General features: G+C 39.1%; 1 protein-coding gene across 3 annotated transcripts in view; it reads right to left on the bottom strand.

The window, feature by feature from the left end:
- Positions 1-741: 741 nt before the first annotated feature.
- The window catches only part of LOC592594 (semaphorin-2A), a 33,032-nt gene continuing 13,664 nt past the window's right edge, over positions 742-20,109 (bottom strand). For all 3 annotated transcript variants that reach the window (XM_030976550.1, XM_030976548.1, XM_030976551.1), the window contains exons 10-17: positions 19,837-19,897; positions 18,561-18,711; positions 15,994-16,204; positions 13,720-13,820; positions 8,650-8,758; positions 5,593-5,916; positions 3,904-3,998; positions 742-1,598 (exon numbers count right to left, since the gene is read on the bottom strand). In XM_030976550.1, the coding sequence (XP_030832410.1) occupies positions 1,539-1,598; positions 3,904-3,998; positions 5,593-5,916; positions 8,650-8,758; positions 13,720-13,820; positions 15,994-16,204; positions 18,561-18,711; positions 19,837-19,897 (1,112 nt within the window). In that variant the 3' untranslated portion in view covers positions 742-1,538. The remainder of the gene's footprint in view (positions 1,599-3,903; positions 3,999-5,592; positions 5,917-8,649; positions 8,759-13,719; positions 13,821-15,993; positions 16,205-18,560; positions 18,712-19,836; positions 19,898-20,109) is intronic.

Below are 20,109 nucleotides of genomic sequence, written 5' to 3'. Positions count from 1 at the left end.
GGCTTGTAACCTTGTTGCAGTTTCAATACAGTGAAACCTGTATAAAAAGACCATCCAAGGGAGAAACAAGAAAATGGTCTTTATAGGTAGGTGATCTTTAACAAGTATCAATGAAAATCATGTTCTAGAGATACAAGAAATGTGGTCTTCATAGACAGGTGGTCTTTCTATACAGGTGGTCACTAAAGTAGGATTGACCGCATAATGTGCTTTTTCGAGAAGTGAACTGATTCAAGTTACTATACATATACCTAATTTACAAGACAAAAAAAGTGCACAAGGCAAGGAATAAAAAAGGCTTTGCCCCTCTTGCCACAGATCATATCATTCAATCTTTCAATATAAAAATCACATATCTTACATATTGAGTAGCAATAGCACACATTTGGATCAGTTCCGTATGTAGTCTGATCAGAGCCAGAAGTACATTAGCTCTGTAGGTAATGAGTTAAAACCCTTCTTGGTCTTAAAGCTAATCTTGGGCTCTGGTATGGGAATCGTATTTTGAGAGAAAATTACTATCATTTATTCTGGATTACTTATCCTGCAGTTAATTAGTTGTTTAAACCAGTGAAATAAAAACACTTACAAAGAAATTATCGGGCGATAAAAACCACAACTCCCATTGGCACATAGTGACCTGTGTTTAGCATATGGTGTCGGGCCTACTAATACCCAGATTTCCTTTATTTTCTATGCTCATTACTCAGCCACTATACATTTTCTACCAAAATTGTTATGGCACATGTAATTTTGAACATTCAGTGTAATTTTCATTGGATTCTGTAAGAATTTATTTTATTTATTTACCAGAACTCAAGTTTATCTTTAACAGGTGATTTCTAAATGAGAGAACTTCTAATTGTATTTAATAATGATTATGCCAATGATTATGATGAATGTAAGAAAAAACAACTTTTCTTCTGGAGATAGCATGATAAGAAGAACCAATTCAGACATTCAGACCCTAATATCAAATGGCAAAATGTTAGGACACTCCACCCTAGGCATTTACCTGTATTACTTGTACAGCTAACGACTAAATATTCATACCGGTACTTCTGGTAAAATTGATATTTTTTGTGTTTTTCGTAACTCAAGAATGAAAGGTAGACTGGTTGAATAAGAGCCTTTCTTGATTACTCTTAGATGTAAACTTTACATGTCATATTCTCAAGAAACATAAATTGGGACAAATCAATAATTCACAATAAAATTTTTACATAACTTGGTATCAAAAAAGAGCATGAATAATTTAGTTGGTAACTGTACATGGGAATGCATGTACACCAGGGTTCTATCATCAAGATCAAGTGTCGGAAAGCAGGACAATTGCCCCAGCACTTTGCATACTAAACCTTTTAGTATCAGGTTTTAAAAAAAGAAAGATTAATACAGCACTAGTATACCAAGATGCATACAAAGAATTAAGTATTTGAAGAACCACTTTTCATTCACATTTCACTGCAAGAGTGATTTGTAATGAGTTGACTTGTAAACTCGCCACAGAATATTTTGACGCCTCTGCAACACAGTGCTTACAAACACCCTGGAGAACTGGCAGCTGGGCAGGTATCCTTAATTCCATCAGGGCAATTCTGTGAGAAAAACATAACAAAGCTTTCCTTATAAAATACATATGGATTGTTTAAAAGTTGACGTAAGTTTTCATTGCAACTAATTTCTGTGAATTGCACAAATTTTGAGTCACAATTATTCTATTTTGCGACTATCGCAAACTTTTGCAAAGCCGATCTGAACCAGATCGATCAATCAATCAATAATTCTTTTTATTATAATGCATTGCAGCCATTGCCTGACTTTGGCTTTTTTTGTGTACTTTGTACTGAAATATCATATATAAATCATATGGTGGTCTCCTGCGTTTTCTGTAATTTATCTTTTTTCATTGAAAAATATTTGTGTTTGTATGCATCTTATTTAATGTACTTAAAAATGTATGATTATGTATAATGAAGAAATAATAGTTACTTTATGTATATGATTATGTTCTATTTTGAAAATGCAGAAATAAAAACAAAACAAAGAATATATAGCAACCAAGAAGACATATGTGTTTATATGTTTGTTCATACTACATAAGACTTCATTTTCAAACAGCGTAAGTCAATCTAAAAAATCTGTACCGGGTATATGTACCGGTATATCACTTTTATCTTCTATGTCTAAAAAATCTTTAGATAATGCTATTACTAGTTTTGAAAATAAAACATGTATAAAGATATATGGATGCTGATTGATTGCTGGTTTCTGTGCATTCAATGGTATGACGAGCAATACATAGTACGTGTATATAATATTACATACCTACATAACATACAGGTGCGAAATTTGCAAAAGTTTGGGGGATTATAGTTTCTGCTTCAATATTAAAGATAAACTTTAGTACTGGTAATGCGATTGCATGATTGTGAAAGAAAAGGTGTGGAAAGGATCAGAAATAGTTGATCATGTAGCATGTACAGTAAGTATTGGTATGCACTGCAAGGTTCTGGAGTCATCAAAATCATAATAAATTTGACCGAGTCTTGGTAAAGTAACAAGCACTGTACACAGAAAGTTATATATGGGACAACGCACATGGTGTCGGGGCAAGTACTACCTTGATTTCCTTGTCTTTCTATGCTCATTACTCAGCCAGTATACATTTTCTTCCAAAATTGTTTGGCACATGTCATTTATTTGTAATCTTGAACATTCAGTGTAAGTTTTGTTCGATTCTGTGAGAATTAATTTTTTTTTTTTTTTTACCAGAACTGGAGTTTATCTTTAACCAAAATGTGATTCAGACCAATGCTCATTGCTGGTCAAAGCAAAATATAGTCACTTTTTGCTTTAGACTATTATTTTCATTTCCATGAGGAAGAATTGACATACATGTAGTGCAATGTAATGTGAGAAAAAAATACTTTCTGAGCACTCTTACACCTATTACCGGTACTCAAAAGGAAAATGGAATATTTGATGGGTTGCATGGAAGAGTACTTTCAAGACCAATGCACACATACATGTACATGTACCAGTCTTAATGCTTTTTATTGAAGCATGTGATTTTCAACTAGACTGATCATTTTTATAGAAAATACAAGTACCGGTAGAATGGTATTGTCTTAAAAAACCTCACAATATTTGAACATTGCCATTTGACAGTTCATTAAACTTCTTGCCAGTTTTTCTGTCACTCTAACAAAAAATTAAGAGGAAGATGGTTATTGATGACGATGATTACTAATGGTAATGGTGGATAAATGGTGGCAGTGGTGATGACGACGGAGATTATACCAATGACGGTTTTCATGATGATAATTACGATGAGATTTATGAGGATAATGATGATGTCACCAAGAATGACGATTACACCGGTAAAAATGATAATAATAATATATAATGCCAATAAATTAAAGAAATGTTAAACAAGGTGATGGCTGTGAACCTGAGAGTACGAATCACCTTAAAAAATGTTTTGAAAGTCAGAATGTATAAAGTTAACCTCAAAAAAATTTCCTACATTTTATGGGCTAAACACTTAACAGCCATAAAACCCTGTGCACAATTCCATATCGGGCTCAGGTTTCATGTAGGCTATACTCTACAATGTATGTGAGCCATTGTTGTTGTTGTTTTAGTTTTATTGGCGTGTATCATTCAATTATTAATATTTACGTACAGGAGCAGTGACTAGTCTACTTTAATACAAGTCACTTTAACATTAATTGAGAGTGTATTGAACTTCAAATTTATTGCAGTAATATTTGAAGCTCAATGAACCCTCAACATCCAGAGCAATATATTTTGAGTGATTGGTACACTTTAGAACAATGATATTTAATATGTGTTGGATAATCTAACAGGGACAAAGAAAACAAATTAATTCTTACTTACCACATGATTACCTAGCCACTGGCGGAAACTGTATCTATACTCAGCCATATCTTTGTCATACTTGTTAACTTCCTCAGGGTCCACTTCTGCTACTCCTACATGTATAAAGGGGGGAAGTAATATAATAATTAAGAAAGGTCTCCAAAATCTTGTGGCATTGTGTACTGGTAGGGAGTTCGCGATTGTAGGGCAGGAACAAAAAACAAAATACACTGTATATTTTGATATTCAGAAGAGAGATTGAAATTCTTAATAGAGTGGCAAAATGTAATGACCGAATTAATTACTGTTGACATGTACACGTCACATGCACAGATGAAAGCAACTTTTTTTTAGTCCTACAAAATGTCAGTTCTGTATATGAAAACATGTTACAGAAATTTTAAACTCCCCAAACAGCTACATCTAAATGATGGACGAATAATATACAGATTGACAAGGAGGGTGTTTATTAAATATAACATTTTTTGGACTGCAAAAGGAAGTTATATTTTCCCCAGGGGGTATATAAATTTTCAAAAAACCGTTAAGGGAAAATGTAACTCCTGTGCAGTCCAAAAATATTACATTACACATCCTACCATTCAATATCTGTTACATCAGAAAGAGTTTGTACAATGATTACATTTTGTTATATAAAATCGAGGATGATTGCGATCTTGTGCCCTCTTTGTGTCTTGAGCCCAAGCTGTCCAGCCTTCAAGTTCAAATGCATGTGGCTGAGACAATGCAAACAACAGGTACGCGCTAGTGCTTGCAGGGTTGCATGGATATGGTATGACGCAAAATATACTCATTTGTCTGGGTGGTCAATATAACATCGAAAAGTGACAAGATCAAATATGCAAATTACTATCCTCGCAATCGATATCATGTGACATGCTTTGGACCAATCTCAACTTTGTATCTGTAAGAGCTTTTTAATATTGTACATTATACAAATACACATGCTTTGAGGGGCACTGTTAAAACACTGCCCAAGGTGATCTCGAGACTGTACCCTGAACTGTGCATAGTGCGGTCTGAAGATCACCAAGAAGCTGTAGTATTAATAAGCAGGCAATATTCATTTCATTACGGCATCCACAGTGTCAAATTCCAAAAGAGATATTTTAACAAAATATGCCTGTGAAAATGTACTTATTTGAATTTCTTTGAAGAGTCAATTAAAATTTTACCTGCCAAAGAGCACTGCGTCTGTCTAACTTTGCAAAGTGCATGCAAGTAGTACTATGACAACTCAATACTAGCCAGCATTCAGTAGCAAATTTTTATGCCTGCAGTTTTGGCCAATCAGAGGCTAAGAATCTTTGTATGCGGTATATATATATATATATATATATATATATATATTACTAGTAAAAGGTAGAATGATAATAAGAGTTGCCATGAGCACCGAAAGGTGGACCTGTGCGCTTTACAAGTAGGCACTATTATTATTATTATTATTATATAAAAACTCTCCACTGGATACAGAGCACTTTGAAATACCCTCCCTGGGTAAGCCTTCGTATCTAATATATGCAAGTTGCCAGGAGTGTCAGTCTGAGTACAAGAAAGCATTTAATTTTAGTCTTCAAACTCTGTTTGAATTGTTCTACTGTTGGTGATGATTGCATTTTTGCATTTGACACATCATCTAACAACACCCTACAAATACAGTATCAAGTAAAATACAAAGAAACTAACCTGAATCGTCTTTAACAACGATTACAGTAACCTTGAGGTCACTGATGCTTTCCATGGGGCTGGAAACGGTGATAATGCCATCAATATTCTTGCTGAGGGCCTCTATCTCACAAAGGACATGTAGGAATTCCCTCTTTCCTGCCCCGGTGGACTTCAGGACTTGCTGACTGCAATCGTGATTCTCCAATCCCCCCGAGAAGGTTGCATTTATATCAGAGCCATCGGGTCCTTCGAAGAGTTTGAAGATTTGGATTTTGGCATCACTAACCATGGTAGGGAAGGTGAAATTGTCCACATTTGGTGATCGATCAAGGATCTTCAAATCTGCAGGATGAAGACAGATGCATAATGACATGAAAGAAATAGCCATCTCTCTATAGTCACTTGGTCACTGAGTGACAGCTCAAATCTATGCCTGAGGGACCAAGGTCAAACTTCCTTTGACCGAAAGTCCGATAGACAAACTTAACCCTAAAAAGACTGGAAGAGGTGGGGGCTGATTCAGGCCTCCACCCCTCTATTTTCATGATTACTTTGTAATGTTTACATATTTTACGTTGCCACTTCATGACTTTTTTCCTTAGAGTCTTGCGCATCTTTTGATACCAAATTTGCGCAAACCGGGTCAACAGTCTGGGTGTGATCGTGTGTCACTGAATTTAGTTTTTATTATATTTGTTGTTTGTTTTAATTCTTCCATATATCATACAGAGGTTTTTTTGATGCACCTTTTATCTTGCAGTTTTATACCCATCTTTTCACATGAACTGTAAGTGTAATACAGTTAATTCATGTGTACATGATTATGTCAATTGAAAATAAAAATAAGTGGAAAAAAGTGAAAATTTTTCAAACTTTCATATTTGCATAATTAACTAGTACTAATTACAATAAGTAATTACAACAATGTATGCATCATATTGATCAAATGACAAACTATACAAAAGACAAATAAATCAGGGGGGATGTTTCACAAAGACTAAGATCAATTTTAAGTTGGACTAAACTATGGAAGGCCGTTCATGCCACTGTTTGCTCTCACCATTTACTGGCATTGGTCTCTGAAGGGACGTACAAATCATGGTCACAAATCTACAGAACTTACATTTTTTGATAATTCATTATTGAAGGAAAGAATACTATCTAAAGATCATAATGGTGAAAACAAACAGTGGCATAAACTGCCTGGCATAGTTAAGTCCAACTTAAAGTCGATCTTAGTCTTTCTGAACCACTCCCCAGCACTCCAACATACAGTGTAAGGAAGTAAACATGTCTTTCACGACTTCACATGAAATTATCACCAAAAACATGTGTTCATGATAGAATATGACATCATAATTATTCATAAGTTGGATAATTATCATATCAATAACCTTATTTTTTAATCAGAGATTTTGTAAATATAATCTTAGCATGTATATCGTACCATGAACAGTTTTTTTCCCCATAAGAATCACCATATATAAAGAAAAATACTAAAAAAAAACATTTTTTGCATACCGGTTATTAATTAGCTCTAATACATGTAGCATATTCTAATTTAAAACAAATATTTTAACTATACAATATTGTGGATCTTATGGACTTCTATCACCATGGCAAATTTGAGTCGACCAGAGTTTTGGTTGCCAAGATCTTAGGGGGGGGGTGCCCTTTTAGAAACCCCCCCCCCCAGTGTTTTAAAGGTTCAAATAGCCTGTGTTTTTAGGGTTAACATCATAAGAAGAGAAAAATTTGGTTTGTTGGGCCTACTATGGGAAGAGAATGCACAGAAAACAGGATACTGACAGAGACAAATTGAGGGAAAGAGAAGTAGAGAGAGACAACGCATCAAGTACATGGATAAGTTCATTGTGCTGACTGGTAACAGAAGTAACATCACATTACAATGTACCAGAGATAGAAGTATATTGAAAGCATTGATGCAAATGTCTGGAACAGACGAGGCACCTAGCGAGCAAACATGTAAATGTGAGTTTACTGTGTGTGATGGAGAAAGAGAGAGAGAGGATATAACAAGAAAAACGCTCTTGGCGGTCTCACCTGCATTATGCAATTCGATATGATGAAAAATTGAGGTTGGGACATTATTTATATAGGCAGGGTGGCCCATAAGCAGACCCCCAAAATGAAATCCTCTGAATATAATCAGCATTTTGAAATAAATATTGACTAAGAGTCATCAGAAAAATTATTTACTATTATTTGCACCAAGATTGATAACTTTCATGAAATATGAACAAATAACAAAAGTTGATTTACAATTCTCATATTAAGTTGTGAAAACATAATCCAAGTCTACTGACAAGCCGACACTTACAAGCAGCATTGATAACCCTTATGTTCAAGTTTCATGGAATAGGAATGTTTATATTCCTTTCTTTAGAAATCCAACCATCTGATTGGTCGAAACTGGAGTCGTGATATACGCCATTCCCGTAAAGAAACGTAAAATGACATAAACGGTTAATAGTCCAAGAATGAGATCCCTCAAAATTCTGGTTACCATGAAAATAGTAAAATTTGGCTGCGATACCCATTGGTTTATGTGTTTGAACATCTGGGCCTCTCAAAGCAGTCTTTATATCTCTATAATGCTTTCAAAATTATTCTTATTCAAAAAAGTTTTTGATGTTGATGCCACAACATAGTAAAAGTTGTTGACCTGAAATGACCCTGACTTAGTGACCTGAAATTCTACTCACATGATTGGGGATACTTTTAGTGTAAGTTACATTGAATAAGAACTTATACTTTCAAAATAATATTAAAAATTCAAAAACTTAAACTCAGGTTAAGTTTTTGATGTTGACGCCGCCGCTGCTGCCGTCACCGGAAGCGGTGCCTATGTCTCGCTTTTGCTATGCAGGTGAGACAAACATTCAGGGATATGTATCAAATATTAGAAACAAAGTAATGAAACAACATAATGGAAGGCTATGTACTGCAAAAAAACTACATTGTATGAAACTGAGAAAGACCACCTGCCTATAAAGACCACTTTCCTTACCTCCCTTGGGAATTCTAGGTTTTGGTTGTATTTACTTGATTTACCTTCTCTGATATCGGGATTAAATCGAAAAGCACAATTGTCCAGAGTTCCATAGATAACCCCGTCGTTTGCCTCAAGATAACTGACTCCAAACGGCCACTTGTTTGCTATCTGTGATGATTGGAATGAAATGATAATGAAAAGCAATATTGATAATTATAATTTAAATTATTGTTTTTATTAAGTATTTGGAATCACCTCTGCCTGGTGGGGAAAAGTGGCCTGAATCACTGTAACCTTCGGGTCTCTCCTCCCGGTATAACTGATTGGGGTTGTGTAGGTGAGCCACTGCACTAGGGTTACCACCTCCTCTTAAAAGAAAATTGCAGTGGGTTCAAAACATGCAAAGGTGATGATTCTCCTCTACACTGGGCCTCCATTTAACGTCTTATCTGAGGGACAGAGCGTTTTCAACTGCAACCTAGTCTGCATCTATGAAACGGAGGGGCACGTTAACAGGCTTCAGTCGTCCACCTGGGTTGTATTCAAACCGATCTTTGGTTCCACAGGCAGACGCTTTAATACAGACTAAGCCAACTCACCTCCTCTTTACATGTATATTATACATGTACCAGTACTTGAAGGGGAAGTCTACCCTGATATTGAGTTGGTTACCTTGTTGGTTATAATAGAAGCAGAAAACTGAGAGTATCAGATAAGTGAAACTTAAAGAAAAAACTGGCTAAAAATAAGAAAGTTATGAATTTCTGAAAGTGCGATCAATCAAACAAAAACTCTGTTTCTTGCGAGGGCCCTCCCATTTGCCCTCCCATTTGCCCTCTGTATCTACATATTTAACTGAACACTTAATAGGTTAGACTTGTGAAATCCTCTCTTAGCTACATGGAGCTTAGTGAGATGTAGGAAACCCAGACGGTCAGTAGTATATAACGCCCCGCGCCTAATATCACTTCCTTTGCGGGCGCCTGCTCAGAGTACATACCAAATGTAATCAGGCGTGCCCGCAAATCTTATTGTTTTTTCACCGGCTTTTCAATTAAGACGATGTCTACACTTTCAAACACTATCAGGGATAGGTCATGGACGTGACGGACATCCCAAAGAGTGAGAAGGGGAAGAAAACCCCATCCAATGTGAAAAAGACAATCACAAAGTCCAAAAGAGACAGACCAACACTAAAACAAATCCCAAGAACGCATGTGTTAGCCCGGGGATATCAAAGCCAAAATCCCATGAGCTGATCTCTGATCGGGAGTGAGAGTGGAGTGAAAACTGTGCCTCCTCCCACGAAATCCCCCCCCCCCCACAAATATCTTCCCGAAAATTAGCACCTCGTCCCTAGGGACGATGAAAATAAAACAAGCAGCCGGCTGGGGATGGAGGTTACGGCACTTGTGAACCCCGCTGAAGACGAGGTTGTTGCCCAAAATCAATCAAGCAATTTCCCGCTAAACGTGATAACGGAGGAAGAATTATATGAGGAAACTGTCGCATTTTCTGAAAGAAATACGTAAACAGAATTGCCCAGACAACCAACCATGTCCATGGATCCCTCTACAGCGAGCGGGCTTTTTCAGACTCTTCAGGTGGCTTTTCAGTCCAGAAATCAGCCCATTGCTTGGAGTTTCACAGTACCAAAATCACGACCCACTGCACCAGCGACGGCAACCCAGCCCGACAGGCCATACATTTCTTCACATGGTGACCCGCCAGAATTCACCGGGGACTCAGCCGGGCGGTCACTCATGCTGAAACTGAGACCCTAGCTCTACCCCTCCTCGATCCTTTCGACCTGGAATAGCACGTTATGCCACCTCTATTCAGCTAGATGACGAGTCTAGCTATGAACTGAGCTACCATCGACCTACGGCCAGCTCCAGGAAATAGAAGGACTCGGCCTCTTCCTCGACATTCTGCGACATTGATTATCCTGGCACTAGCAGAAAGCGAGCTACCTCTTCTGTTCCATACAATGCCAGTGACTCTGTCTCTCTGTCGGGTGAAAGTGTTCAGGGTTTCCCCCTCCCCCCAAGGACACAGATGAGGTTAATATTAAGCTGCTTCAACCAACGGAACTGCCCCCAGCTGAAGGCACAACTAGCAGAACAGCAGCAAAATGTTCCTAAAGCAATCTTCTGTTTGGATTCTCACCTAAGTAGTGGCAAACGAGCAAAATCGTGTGCCGGCATCAAGCTTGATGCCCCCTTCATATCTTGCATTAACAGTCTGAGTGGTAGAGGGACCATACTGCAACCTGCCCCGTCCTAATACCAGAAGCTGCTATCCGAGTGGGGGACGCCAGGGCAAAAAGATCAGCATCAAGGCTTTATAAGCCCCCTCCATTCCCCAAATTTAACATGATGGAATCACAGTTACACACGGTCGACTCAGCAGCCCGGGGCTCAATGAGACTCGAGGCTTATCAAACTTATTTACCCGGTACCCAAAGTGAGGCAGGCAAACTCAATATCTCACCTGAAGATCGTAAGCTTATCTCAGACCTGCTACTGCAGATTGCGGAACCCAGGCGACGAGAATGACCATCCTTCAGAGATCACTTGTTCTTGATCATTTCCAAATAGAGAAAAATGCTGCAGCTCTCCTTCAAAAACACCCTGTGATATGTGAAGATGCTGGAATCCTTGTTCACTGCATCAAATACAGCAGACAAGACAGTGTACAAGCTATCTGCCCCCTCAAGCTCAACCTATCGACACTAGCACACCGATAAGCAACACACTCCCAGATACCGGGAACCATCCACCCAGGACCAGTCACCCTGGTTTTCAGCTGAGAGTATAAAGCTTCTCTTAAAGACCTTACGATCAAGACAGTTTTTCTCCTGTCAACAGCTTCTGGTGAACCTCCTTCCACGCACTTACCACCAGCTCAGGTCACATACGCCGGGAGAACAACAAAGTGAGGCTTCTACCCCATGCACAATTCTTAGCCGAAAACCAACGCCAATTGTCCCAGCCCTTGGAGATTGTTCTCCCCACCATACAGTCCTTTTCTTCCATTTCAGAAGATAAACTGTGGTGTCCAGTCAGAGCAGACCTGCCAACCTCTGGATGCTGACCATCTCGACCAGGAAATCCAGCATGTCACCACAGCCCTAACTACCATCAACAAATACCCAAGACATAAGAGTCCGGAAAAGTCCGGAACTCCCGCCAGCAAGCCTGCAGCCATCACCATCCCTGAATAGAGCCAACACGCAGCAACACCACCGAAACAAACTGTTGTTTTATCGGTCAAGCCTCTCATAAGATTCAACGTATCTTTCAAGCAGCAGACATCCAAGTTCAACACAGTTCCTCCAACAAACTCCATTCGATGCTCCACTCCCACAAAGACAAGCATCCAAACCACAAGAAAGCAGGAGTCTACAAAATACCACGCGAATGTGGAAAAGTCTACATCGATGAAACGGGGAGAAATCTGGAAACAAGACTCAAGGAGCACAGAACCAGCTTGAGACTCAGCGATTTGGATAAGTCCGCCATCCTCAAACACGCCTAGCAACACGAACACATCATGGAATGGGACAGTCATCTCATCTCCACAATGAAACACTGGCATACACGCAGAATCTGAGAAGCCGCCAAAATTCACCGCCACAACACCGTGCCCCAAGACTCAGGATTATACATCAACGACATCTGGAAACCCCTCATGAACAAGTACCCGGTCACTCCTCCTCCACCACCAAGCCTTCACCACCCCTGCAGACACCCGTACATCAACCACCGCCACCCGCCGAACCCTCAAAGCAGCCGCCAGCCTCACAGCTACAATGCACAGCAGACGACAGCAGACTACAACACCGCCTATGTCAGGGACACACACAGCGTCTCACCGTCAGCACACCCCACTCATGGATTCGAAACTCTCCCAAGTCCACAACCCGGAGACTCCAGCCCAGACGGACAAGCAGATTACCCATGTCCACTCCCCGATGACTCAAGCCCTCACGGTCATGTATATTTCCCCCACGTCCGCACCCTGTTGACTTAAGCTCACGCACGCCAGCTATTCTCCACTCCTGATGACAGATAGTCAACCTGTTCGAAACGTTGAGCCACTCCCGCCACCCATCCTCTCCATCCTGGAAGCCTCATATCAATGCCGTTGCAGCAAAAGCAGGAAGAACCTTGGGATTCCTAAGAAGAAACATCAGCAAATGCTCATCGCATATTAAACAACAGGCCTACATCTCCTTGGTACGCTCCCAGCTAGAATATGCCTCCGTCGTCTGAGATCCATACAGACAAAATCAGATTGACCAGCTTAAGAAAATCCAAAGAAGGGCAGTACGCTTCATATGCGGAAACTACCAACGAGATGCCAGCGTCACCAAAATGAGAGAAGATCTAGCACTCCAACCCTTAGAGGAGAGACGCAGGCAAGCCCGATTAACCATGCTTTACAAAGCCATCAACCACCTAGTCGCAGTACCAATTCCAGACTACATCCAACCAAGACTCCGTTCAACACGTCAGCAACACCGACACAGATTCATGAGACCCAGCTCCAACTCTGACAGCTACAGGCAAAGTTTCTTCCCAAGAACACTCCGGGACTGGGATGAGCTCCCTACCAACTTCATTGAACTGCCCTCTGTGGAGAAGTTCAAGGGAGCCATCAGTGCCTATCATAGGAGGAACTGTTTTTACTTGCACAACTTGTATATACGCACTATGCACTAATCAATCATGACCACTATGAGAGACACCACACCACAATATCCTCGTTTAGTTGCTGAAAAGGCTTTTGACGAGTACCAGCATAGACGTAGAACTATAAGCTAAGAAAGATGACCAACAGTCTTTTTCAAGATTACACCAACAGTCCTTTTCATGACTACACACCCTCAAGAAAGATTACCGAGAGTCCCTTTTAGGACTCCTCAGTCCTCCCTCTCTCTCTCACATAGTGCACCTGCAAGCCTACTGTATATCTACATCACCATGCAAGCCGATACTTACAAGCAGCATCTAAATGAACTATATACGTATATCCAATTATTATTATTTTAATCGTCATCATTATGCATTTTGCGTTCCAGACTTTAGACCTAACCCTCATGGGTTTCACCATGTGTAACATACCTGTGTTGCGGTAACCGAATCTATGTCAGCCTTGATTTCCATCTGCCTTGTGATCAAGACCTCAGACGCACTGATGTTTGCTCCATAGATTGTATTATTATCTGAAAAGAGGATGGGGGAATCAAGTTCAAATTCATTGTTTTAACCCTATGTTAACTAGGGGGGGGGGGGGGGTCAATTTGTACCTGTATGAAGCTATTGCTACAGCAAACAGACTAAACGCGAAAAGTATAAATGCAAACGACCGGATCAACGTTACATACCGAGCTAACTAGCTAGCACGTACACGCACAATCTCACCAAATGGATTTCAACCCCAGGGGGACCGCATGCATGTTCCAAAAATGTCCGCTAAAGGGGTACTTTTCACGCAGCAAAATCGGCTTTTAACACACAAAAATCGGCCCGTATTGACTTTACACATCGGACTGAGGGGGTTGTTTTCAGAAGGAGGGAACATGCATACGCGTACCCTAAATAAACACTGAGTGGGGGGCCAGGATTTCAACACACAAACAAAATTAAATGGTGAAAATATTGACTAATAGCACATCGGTGGCATGTATATGTCATAAATCTTAAAAGGGGAATTGATATTAATACCATAAAATAGTGGGGGAAGGTAAAGAATTGTACATATAACTATGATTTATTGGACTTTATTGGATTTATCAGCCTTCGAAACAAAATAAGCAGAAAATCTTATCTCTCTGCAAATGCTTTTCTATGGAACATCTGGGCAATAATGTCCTTTGGCAAGACATTGATCTAGTACATTTGTCACTCCCCACCCCGGTGTTAAATGGGTACCGGTAGGAAGAAATTCCTTAAAATGCTGTGAGCGTCGAGATCGACAGCCTAGCATAGCCGGGTAATGTTGGAGCGCCTTGAAGACCTTGCAAGGTCGATACGTGAGCTATATAAGAATCCAATATTATTATTAGCATTACTCTTTCCCGGGCGTGATGTCACAAATAGTGGACCAGCTCCGTGACTGATTTTATATGCATAGAGAGGAGGCTACTTTCGACATTTCAATTGAGGATATCGAGTAGTCAGAATTTGTTTGTGATATACTATGTAAATGAACAACTTATAAATAACATATGCTTGCCGTAGGTAGCAAATTAATGGACATTTATTTGCTCAGAATGTCAGCTTTAAAGTTTTCTACATGTCTGTTTTTTGGTAATACAAAACAAATTATTTTAAAAAAAGATGTACCGGTATACACAATGAATACCTTGTATCAGGGGTGATAGTGAGCACTAAAAAAAAATAGGTTTTTTGTTTTCCCCTCAACCACACCCCCCTTGAGTAAAAAAAAAAGAAGACGATTCGCGGGGAAAAAATGGCATCTAACAACCTTCCCCCCTTTCGAGTAAGAAATTGGGGGCAAAATAGGGAAGAAGAGAGAAACTAAGGAGGAAATCGGGAAAATCAGGATAACATAGGGAAGAGAAAAAAATCTGGGTATAAAAAAAAAAAAAAAAAAAAAAAAATCTGATTTTTTTTTTTTTTTTTTTTTTTAAATCGGGAAGAAAAAAAAAACGGGGAAAAAATCGGAAAAAATTTAAAAAATCGGGAAACCGATTTAAATCAGGTTTTTATCAGGCCTGTTGTATTCATCATGGGAGAGATTTGAAGGTTTCCAGAGTTCAATTCATACACAGGTTAAAACAGTTTTCAGGAAGCTAGTCAAGACCAGAAAAAAAAGTTAATTTTGCAAAGGTGCTGTGTTAATGCACAAAGCAATCCTTCTGTCAATTAGTGCCTATCCTTTTGTGTATTAATATTAATATTAATATTAAGCTTTTATATAGCGCTTAATACAAATGTCTCTAAGCGCTTAACAGATATATTATTACCCCGGTCATTGGATTCAGTGCTTGCCCACACACAATGTGTGCACGACCTCCACTCCCTGGGGAGCATTCCAGCCAGGCATTACTTGCCGCTCAAAAACTGTTTGACCAACAATGACGGTCGCATCCTACCGGGTACCCATTTAACACCTGGGTGGAGAGTAGCAAGGGCAGGTAATATCTTGCCAAAGGATATTAGTGCCGTGTCGGGATTTGCATCTCCAGTCAAGCGCCTTAAACCACTCGACCACGACACAGTATGCAAATGAGTGACTGCGCAGGGATGAAGAGGAACCAACCCAAGTGTAACTCTTATATACTCCTGTAGCAGCATTTTGTGCCACTAGGTTCGGCCAAGCAACTTTGAAAACAAAAAATTAGCATGGCCTGTTGCTAGTACAGAACTTACTGGTGCCGACGTAGACTAGGACGGAGTTGGATAGTTCACTGAACACTGTCAGCTGTTGGCCACGGATGCCCTCAAACACAGCTAGGGCTTCATTGGTTGTGCGGCTGTAATCATTGCACGTTTCTCCCAGTCCGCAATTCGGTGCGTTGGTGTTCAGCAAAGTATAATCCTCCAGATAGTTATATCCTCCAACATCGAATGGTGCTGAGCACTGCAGCAAGAAATATATTGAATAAAAATGATAATATAACAACAATAATGTTTAGTAGTAGTAGTAGTAGTAGTAGTAGTAGGAGTACAAGTAGTTGTAGTGGTTCACCTGCACATCCCAATCAGTTAATATCAGGAGGAGAAACAAATGGGTTATAGTGATTCTGTTTCCTTTTCCCCTACTAGATACAGGTGAAGCCAAATACTACACTTAGTAGTAAGTAGCAGAAGTAGTATTAGTAGTAGTATTTGTAGTAGTAGTAGTAGTAGTAGTAGTAGTAGTAGTGGTGGTAGTAGTAGTATTAGTAGTAGTAGCAGTAGTAGTAGTAGTAGTAGTAGTAGTAGTAGTAGTAGTAGTAGTAGTGGTGGTAGTAGTAGTATTAGTAGTAGTAGCAGCAGTAGTAGTAGTAGTAGTAGTATTAGTAGTGGTAGTATGAGTAGTAACAGCAGGAGCAGTAGTATACATGAAGCAATCATGTAAATGCATGTATGTCATACCATGACGCTTCAGCGCTCCCATTTTATTATCCTGGTTACAACCAATGGGCCAAATATGAAGTGCTCAATTCTCTATCTTAATGGTTAATTAAAGGGCAAGTCCGGCCCATTTGAAAGGTGAGTTGAATAAACAAAGCAAAAAGAGCAAAACAATGAAGATTTCATGAAAATCGGATGAAAATATGAAAGATATGGAACAAGTTGTATGTGAATTAGCGAGTATGAGGTCACTGCTCACTTTTTCGCTATATGTTTTGTAAATAAAATAAACAAAAATATAACTTTTCTGCTCTGAGAATGTAAAAAATGGCTTGAATCCTCATAGAATATGTGCAAAATCACCACTACTGTAACTTATTGTAATATTTAGGATAAAATGTATACAGGAGTGCTCCCCCCCCCCCCAAAAAAAAAAAAGTAGATGCAGTTGAAAATGATACCTCAGGGGTGATAGTATAGTAATAATGACTGCTATGAGAGACTGTTTTTATATGCTCAAGGGGAGGTTACATGATCATGCTAATGCCCAGAGGGGTGCCGAGGGGTGATAGCACAATCATTAAACCTCCCCGAGAGCCTATAAAAACTACTATGTCTCGAATATTAAAGCAGTCATTATAACTTTTATATACCGAAAAGGGTCATAGAATACACGTGCGATTTACCAATCCTTTCCATTGAGATTGCACGCATATACGTAAAATGCCAAAACCGGTCAATAATCTTTAGAAAAGTGCCCTAGGGCTTTTTTCAACAGACTATTGAATGGTTTTCGCATTTTACGTGAATGGCTCAAATCCCGACTCCAATTTTGACCAATCAGATGGCTGGATTTCTAAAGTGAGGTATATAATTAGCACTAAAACCCCACCCTGCCCCCCCCCCCCCCCCTTGAATGAAAGAAAAAAATATGAATCAGGGAAAAATAGATGGCATCTAACAACATTCCGCCCCCCCCCCCCCCCCCCTTTTGAGTAAAAAACTTGGGAAAAAATCAGGAAAATAAGAGAAGAACCAGAAAGAAAAGAAATCAGGTAATTATCAGGCCTGTACCTCCGCCATAGAGCGACTTTATAAACCCAAAAAGAATATATTTCTAAAATTCAAGTTTGATTGTAATCCATTTACTGGTTCTCAGAATATCGTAATTACAACTTTTGATCTTTGACCTCATGACCCCAAAATCTAATCAGTTCATTGGCTTTACAAGGTACATACATGTTCTGACTTTGCTGGCAATCTGTCCATTGGTTCTAATGATAATGCAATCACAAGCTATTTTTGCATACATAATGAGCCCTGATACCTCTGACCTTGTGACCCCAAATTCTAATCAGTTCATTGGCTCTGCAAGATACATACATGACCCAAGTTTGGCAGGAATCCATCAATTGATTTTTGAGATAACGTGATCACAAAAACGTTACTTAAAACAAAAATATAGGGAATAGTGAGGCATTGACATTAATATTTCTTGCTAATTTGCATACTGCCTGTGTGATACATGTCATTGTTTCATATAATTCCATAAGTCTCAGATTTTTCATCCTATCTTGATGAAACTTTCACCATGTTCGTTTAATAGCAATATTTTAGTCTATTTATTTTAGATTCTACTTGCAAATGGGGCGGACTTAACCGTCATTTAATCATTTTGATACTATTTCGGACATCAAGATAACCTTTCACAACAAGTACAGGCTGAAATATGAAATAAGGAGTAATAACTTTATCGGTTGTTTGGCCATTTTAATAAAACAATCACACATGATAGAAAACAGACTTTTGAATCTGAAAACTTGAAGAGGGAGTAAAGTTCTCTTTAACCAAATATATTATTCATTTCGCCTCAAGCTTACATTCCTACGGTCCCATTTATCCTCAGCAGGTTTAGGCATACTCTGCCACAGCGTTGTTGGGGATACCTGACCTCTGCGATTGTCTTGGTTGAACAAGACATCAATTTCGTCCATGTTGTACAGACAGATCGCAGTAGAAGATGACCCAGCACTGTGGGGGTATTAAAGCAGAAAGTGAAAAAACATTACAAAGTCCCATGTGCATGTTCATTACATGTATGTAGTACATAAAAGGTGGACTACTGCGAGGTTTTTGCATCACCAAAATGATAAGAAATTGATTCACTCTAGCTAATCTTACATGCACTGCACACAAAATTAGGCATATGGGACTACACAGGCAAGGGAATGACAGTTCGGTCCAAAAATGTTCAGCCATTTCTACAGTAGTTATATTTCAACTAGAAATATTGCAATCTATATCGCCGCGCGATGCGAATGTATCCCCCGGCAGTGGCAGCGATATCTGTGTTATGTTCGAAGGAGGGACAAAGATCCCCTCTCCCTCCCTGAAACTGAAACAAAAGGATGACGTAGAGATCGCCACTAGTGGCTCATACTATTGTCAAGACTAGGAGCAGCATCACCAAAACAATATGTGTGTAGATTAGAGTATAATGCATCTCTGTAGAAAATTTGAAAGAAATCTGTCAAGAAATGTGGCACTTAGAGCGCACAAAAGACAGCCACCGATATATTACCTTTGACCCTATAACAGACGGAACACGGGTGGCAGCATCACCCAAAATTATATGTGTGTAGCTTATACCAAGATTCACCTCCATACGAAATGTGACGGAAATCCGTCCAGGAATGTGGCAGTTACAGCGATGCACACAAGAATATGACGCAGCGGTGGACAGGGCGGCGTAACGCTGCTGAATCCAAAGTATCCCTCCAGCATACTGCCTTGGGACACAATTTAAGAGCTTTTGAACGGAAGTCCTTTACAGGGGACATTTCTCCCAAACTAACATATAAAGAAATGAAAAAGCTCACAAATCATCTTCCAACATTACCGGAACTTAACCTCCTATTTAAGCCGAACATGCCTACTGTAAAAGTAGAAAGATCTGCAGTACGTTAATTTTCAAGGATTTCGCGCTAAGATCTGCAAGCGCGAATTTTAGAACTCGCGAAAATATAAGCACGACTTCTTATGCATGTTTTGAATTTCGTGCAACGCGAATGTAAGAACCCACAAATGTTTGTTGGGGTCACTCAGCGCGAAAAATTAATCAAGCAAATAATAACAGCGTTTACAGTATCTCCTTACCTGGGGGTAGTGAACAATCCATAGATTATATTTGTATCACTAGGAGATTGGACCACATCCTCTGAAAAAAAAAATAATAAACAAACATTTATTCAATTATTTATTCATTTGTTTATTTATTGTAACATACATCTATACAGGATTTTTAAAAACATGTACAGCAAAGCTGTTTTTCATCATGGTCCTGATTATTAAAGAACACACATCAAATTATAAAAACAATTCAAATAGAACAAAGAAATACAGAAATTCATGGAGGAACATCATAATGCA

The sequence above is a fragment of the Strongylocentrotus purpuratus genome, unplaced genomic scaffold (assembly GCF_000002235.5).
Source record: "Strongylocentrotus purpuratus isolate Spur 01 unplaced genomic scaffold, Spur_5.0 spur5_scaffold_9, whole genome shotgun sequence".
NCBI lineage: Eukaryota > Metazoa > Echinodermata > Echinoidea > Camarodonta > Strongylocentrotidae > Strongylocentrotus > Strongylocentrotus purpuratus.
This window is presented reverse-complemented; position numbering and strand designations above follow the sequence as displayed.